The sequence below is a fragment of the Emydura macquarii genome, unplaced genomic scaffold (genome assembly GCF_026122565.2).
Source record: "Emydura macquarii macquarii isolate MOO-44397 ecotype Brisbane River unplaced genomic scaffold, CSIRO-AGI_Emac_v2 contig_3451, whole genome shotgun sequence".
NCBI lineage: Eukaryota > Metazoa > Chordata > Testudines > Chelidae > Emydura > Emydura macquarii.
In genome coordinates this window covers 1085551-1091204 of record NW_027133588.1, presented here as the reverse complement: position 1 = coordinate 1091204, position 5654 = coordinate 1085551, and the positions used below count along the sequence as shown (strand labels likewise).

Below are 5654 nucleotides of genomic sequence, written 5' to 3'. Positions count from 1 at the left end.
CTGGAGAGTGATTCCATGGTGAGACTGTTCAGTGATCCAGGAGTTTACATATTCCTGGCTTGGTGAAATCTAATTCTAGAACACACCACCAGTTTGGGGTGTCTGCCCTGAGATAGGCACTGACAGTCATGAGCCACTCTAGACAGCATGACACCTTCCACTAGAGACCAGCTGCACCAGAAGGGGCCGTCACCTACAGTAAGACGTCCTCCCACACTGCCCTTCCCACCAACCCTACCTGCCTCCAAGCCACCATGTGGCTCTACTCCATTGTGGGCCTGCTTTGAAGGACCAAGCCTTGAAGGGATTGGGGGCTTGCTCAACTGCAGGAGATATCAGGAGTGGAAGTGGGAAGATGGGTTAGGACCATCCCAGGGAACACTCACTAACACCTGCTTAGCCTGGGGTGTTGACCTGGAGCAGAAGTCTAGGAGGTCACTAAGTTCCTGGCATCCCCTGCCAACCTGAACACATCCACCATGAGCTGCAGTGTCCTGCCTGAGCCTGGGGATATGAAGGCTGAGGCTGTGTGCCCCTAGAGATAGCCCAGAGGACTCTGTAAAGAGACACTGCCAGAGTCACTGAGCCTTGGAAGCCATTTCAGGCAGGGGAATGGTGGCTGGATCAAGGACCACCCCATTTGGGCAAAGTCTAGAACTTTACTTGGTCAGGAAATGGATCTCATTTGCTATGAAGGAAAAGGGAGTTGTCCCCTCCTCCCATCACAATTTTGCAGAATCTAATACTACATTTATATGTGGACTACCTAGGCCCCTCCCCATTTTTCAGAAATGGCAGTGCTGGATTCCCCCCCCCCCCCATTTAACATTTTTTTGTCAGTGGACTTCTGTTCTGTTTATACAAGGTCACAGTACCACCATTCCTGCTCCATGAGGAGATAGCTAGCCTCACCTTGGAGCCTACTCTTCCTCTATCATTTCATTCCTCCTTCAGCTCAATGGGCATGTGAAGGCTCACCCCACCCCCATCACAGAGTCAGTACTGACCAGTGTCCATTTCCAGTGGGTTTTATTTTACATTATACAGAAGGTACAGCTCATGACAGCTCTGGCAATGAAATGGCTGTAGTGGGCCTCCTCCATCTAGAACTGCGAGTAGGCCAGACCTATGCAGTCACCATGGTCAGCCTCAGCCAGGCCTTCTCTTCTGCTACTGAGAGAAAAGAGAGACAGGTAGTTAGAATGAGGACTAGGAACTTCACGTCCCTCACTGTGTGAGGTCCACCAAGGTGACTTAGCCAACTCACAGCAGCTTGGGTGCATTCTCTGCATGCCCATCAGCAAACGCTACTGTTCTCCATACCAAGTTGGAGTTTTAGCTTGCACTACAGACAGGCACCTATTATAAATCCTAGAAGCCAAGCCTGGGCTGCACTTCTGACAGACTAGAGATTGAACTGTAGGAGTGCCACATAGAGAAACATCCTTGACTCCAGTTTGCCAGTTCCCCCTCCAACCCATCCTCCTTGGGAGCTGTCCCACTGGTGGTTTGTTTTGCAAGGCTTCTCTAGGAGGCTGTGGGTTGAAGAGCTGGGCAATGTAGTTGGAGCAGATTTAGCCAGATAGCAGAAAACACTTTACAAGCAACTTGGACATTAGGGGCCTCCCATACACTGGAAAATAGATACCCTCTGATGCCATCTCCTCTGGGAGGCTGTCTTCCCTGCTTCCATTTGATATGCTAGGATATCCCTGGATCCTTCATAGGCATCGGTGATGATCAGGGGTCCTACCACAACATCAGCTGCTGCTGCTGCCCCCCTCCTCCTAGGAAGAGTACCTGTATGGATGAGAGGTACAAGCAAGAACCCATTAAGCTTTGGGTCAGTCTCACTTGGGATGAGATCACTCAAGGCAGTCAGTTGGAGTAAGCCAGACACCTTTCCAGGTGGAGTGGCTGAAATACAGAACTGACCATCTCTAGAAACCACATCTCTCTGGTAGTGCTTTGCTGGCCATCTACTCCAAGGCCTTGCCCTCCTGGACTGTCTTCCAAGCAGCCCACAGTTCCTAGTCTCACAGCACCTGCAGATGTCTCTGGTGCCTTCCACAGGAGACCAGCTGGAAGAGAATGGGAAGAGTCATCTACAGTGATGAGTTCTCTATTCTAGGCTGCCTTTCCCATCACTCCCCTGATGGAGTTCTAGTCTACTCACACATTGCCTGCTTTGTTGAAGGAACAAGCCTTGTTCAAGGGATCTGGGACTTGCTCAGCTGCAGTGACTTTCAGATGGCAAGTGATGTAGATCTGGAGGGGGAAGTAGGAAGAGTTAGGACCACCCCAGGGGACACTCACTAACACTGGCTTAGCCTGGGAAACTGACTTGGAGCAGAAGTCTGGGAGCTCACCAAGTTCCTGGCATCTCCTGCAAACCTGAACACATCCACCATGAACTGCAGAGTGTCCTGCCTGGGCCTGGGGGATATGAAGGCTGAGGTGGTGTCATCTGATCTCCCATCCACCAGGCACCTGGACACAAGAGCCAAGGGTCAGCCAGAGTCCCTGATCAGTCTTGTTTTACACTAGAAGGGCTCCAGCTCTTACCCATTGAAGTCAATAATGGCATAGCGGGGAGAGGAGTCTCTGTCTGGGGTCAGGGTGGCCACACAGCTGTCCACAAAGAGCCTCAAAGCCACATGGTTCCCAGTACTGACATCAGCTTGGAGATGCATGACCTCCCCCAGCTGGAATCCATTGGAGGGTCTCTCAGCACTCCAGTCATCTGCAAGGCAAGCTCAGAGTGAGCAGGACAGGCAGAAAGGCAGGGCTGGGCTCCCCTGAAGGGACCTCCCACCTACCATTCATCAGGCGCAGGGAGAAACCCAGCCTCTCTTCTGCAGACAGGGTAGAGCTGAAGGGAGCCCACGTTGGCTTGATGGCTTTACTGCTCACATTGTCCTTCCTGGGAGAGGAGAAAACCTCAGTTACTGAGCCAGCTCCCACAACAGGGAGTGAATGGGAGGATGGGATCTGGGCATCTCAGACACTTATAGACTTAGATCATATTTATCCCTTCTGACTTTAGTCTGATCTCCTGCACAATGCAGGCCACAGAACTTCACCCACCCACTCCTGTAATAGACCTATAGCCTCTGGCTGAGTAAACCATAATTTGAGGATTTTGGTAAAAGACTTCAAGGTGCAGAGAGTCCACCAGCAAGTGACCCAAGTAAGTATCCCATGGGAAAGAGGAAGGCAAAAAACCCAGGGCCCATGCCATTCTTCCCTGGGGGACACTCCCTCCCAACCTCAAATATGGCGATCAGATAAACACTAAGCATGTGAGCAAGACTCACCAGCCAGACATCTAGAAAGCATTCTCTGTAGTAATTCAGAGCCCACCCCACCTAACATCCCATCACAGGCCATTGGCATATTTACCGCCAGTAGTCAACGGTCAGATAATTGCCAAATCAGGCTGTCCCATCATACCATCCCCTCCATAAAATCAAGCTCAGTCTTGAAGCCAGCTAGGTTTTTTGCCCCCACTACTCCCCTTGGAAGGCTGTTCCAGAACTTCACTCCTGATAGCTAGACACCGTCAGGTAATTTCAAGTCTAAACTTCCTGATGGCCAGTTTATACCCATTTGTTCTTGTGTTCACATTGGCACTGAACTTAAATAACTCTGCTCTCTCTACATAATCCAGAGGGATACATACCAGGGAGGGAGAGATCATCTCCCCCCCCCCACTCAGCCTTCTTTTGGTTATGCTAAAGAAGTCAAGCTCACCTGGGATAGTGACACCCAATAGGAATCACAGCAGGATTGGTTCTCAGGATCACTGGGTTGCTGGCAGGGCTGGGGTTATAGTTCAGGCTCGTGCTGTAAACCAGGGAGTCTGGGGTCATCTGGGAAGTGTCAGACACAGAAAGATTAACAGGACATCATAGCTTTTCAAAAGCCCTGGGAGGACACCCTCCCCCCATAGCCTATTAACTTGCAGGTGAGTTTTGACCAGGGGTTAGGGGATAGACTATTTGCTTCCATTATTACCTTCAGCTTTTGTAAAGCTCAGCCTAACACCGATCAGTGTATTCAGTGGACTATTCGCATCTGTAGATCAGTGGTTCTCAAATGGAGGGTTGGGACCACAAGGGGTCGTGATGTTATTATGGGGTGTGGGGGGAGATGAGCGGTCAGTCCCTGCACATGCTGTGGCTACCAGCCCTGTTCATGGCTGACAGCCAGAGCCCTTCAGAGCTGGGGGGCTAGAAAGCAGCAGCTGCTGGCCAGGTGCTCTGAAGGCAGTGCCACCCCCACGCACAGTAAGGGTGGCATGGCACGGGGGAGACAAAGCCTGAAATATTTCCCATGGGGATCCCAAGAAAAAAAAACAAAAACAAAAAAAAAAAAAAAAACGCATTTGAGAACCCTTCTGTAGGTTCTCCAACCTGAATCTGAACAGACACATCCAGAGGTCAAATCTGACTTTTCCAGCATCACTCGTGAGCCTGCTTTAGGAGTGACCAGAATTCTTTACCGGGGCAGGAGATGGAGGTTAGGAAGAAGCACCCAGAAAAAAAAGTTGGGAGCTTGTCAATGAGCAGGACAAAATCCTCCCCATTATTTCTCCCCCCTCCCCATTTCTAACTCCCTCAGACAAGACAGGGCCAGTGATGTTAGGGAGCCCTAAGGACTACCAGCTTGCACAAATCCTTACCTGTAAGGTGCTGCCACATTCATGGAGCCCAGCTGCAAAGGTCACCGTGTTCTCCACAGCATTGAGGGACATGTACTGGCAGGCAGCTGGGCCAAGGCTCAAGTCAGCAGCTTTGACCAGTCGCCCCGTCCCAAACAGATCCCTGTGCACAGTGATGACCATCTGAGCCTCCTCACACTGCAGCGTGACAGGCTGCAGCGGGGACACAGCCCTGGGCTGGGAAACATCAGCCCGAGCCCAGGGGTAGGGCTGGGTGAGAGAGGGCACGTGGACTAGTCTCGGAGGGGGAGCAGCCCTGGGAGTGGGTCTCCAGATGGCTGAGTCCCTCCTAGAGATCACCCCACTGACTACCCAGCACAGGAGAGCAAAGCCCAAGCTGCCTCTGGACCCCATCCTGCCTGCAGCAAACCCAGCATAGAGAGACACTCTTGCTCTGGGACCCTTTATACCCTGCACCTGCAGCCAGGTCCCAGCTGCCCCAGGTAATTAACACCCTCCCCTAGACTGCAGGCAGGCGGGGCCCAATTATACCCACTGCCCCATCCCTGGTGCAGGGAAATGGGTGGAACAAAGGGAATCAATCCCACCTGTTGGTCAGTTCATCCCCTGCAGTTTGGGAAACTGCTGCCCTGGTTCATTCAATGAAAGGTTAAGGGTAGGATCCACAAAGGCACCCAGGCCCCTAATCCCAGTTTTAGGCTCCACTGTGATCCATGAACCACACAGTGACCTCTGTCAGTGCCTCAACTCACTCGACGCCTACGTTTTTACAGTATAAAGTTGCCGAGGTGCCTGTGTTTCACCCTCTGGTCACATGCACAGCTGCCTCCCTCTTGTTGTCCAGACACCTATCTCCCATCTAAGCCCAGAGGGATCCATGAGCCAGGGTGAGTTAGGTGTTGTGCTGGCTAAGTTGCATGTGGGGCCCAATCCACTAAGTTTGCTTAAAGGCTGCTCACCGGATTGGACC

At 51.8% G+C, this 5654-nt stretch overlaps 1 protein-coding gene across 1 annotated transcript; it reads right to left on the bottom strand.

Moving 5' to 3' along the window:
• Positions 1-1012: 1012 nt before the first annotated feature.
• LOC137144420 (zona pellucida sperm-binding protein 3-like) lies at positions 1013-5092 on the bottom strand. The gene is made up of 9 exons (XM_067534726.1): positions 4685-5092; positions 3754-3872; positions 2820-2923; positions 2566-2743; positions 2370-2490; positions 2177-2268; positions 1936-2081; positions 1649-1800; positions 1013-1173 (listed from the first exon to the last, which is right to left on the bottom strand). Exons 1-9 carry the CDS (start codon positions 5075-5077, stop codon positions 1171-1173), a joined length of 1308 nt encoding a protein of 435 aa, XP_067390827.1. The 5' UTR covers positions 5078-5092; the 3' UTR covers positions 1013-1170.
• Positions 5093-5654: the final 562 nt, after the last annotated feature.

What these genes read in the sequence shown, in the direction of transcription:
- LOC137144420 (XM_067534726.1), bottom strand. Translation starts at nt 5,077, where the DNA reads ATGGGGTCCAGAGGCAGCTTGGGCTTTGCTCTCCTGTGCTGGGTAGTC. An exon ending in AATGTGGCAGCACCTTACAG is followed by an intron (nt 3,873 to 4,684) that starts GTAAGGATTTGT and finishes GACACTTCCCAG; the next exon opens with ATGACCCCAGACTCCCTGGT. An exon ending in TTCAACAAAGCAGGCAATGT is followed by an intron (nt 2,082 to 2,176) that starts GTGAGTAGACTA and finishes ATTCTCTTCCAG; the next exon opens with CTGGTCTCCTGTGGAAGGCA.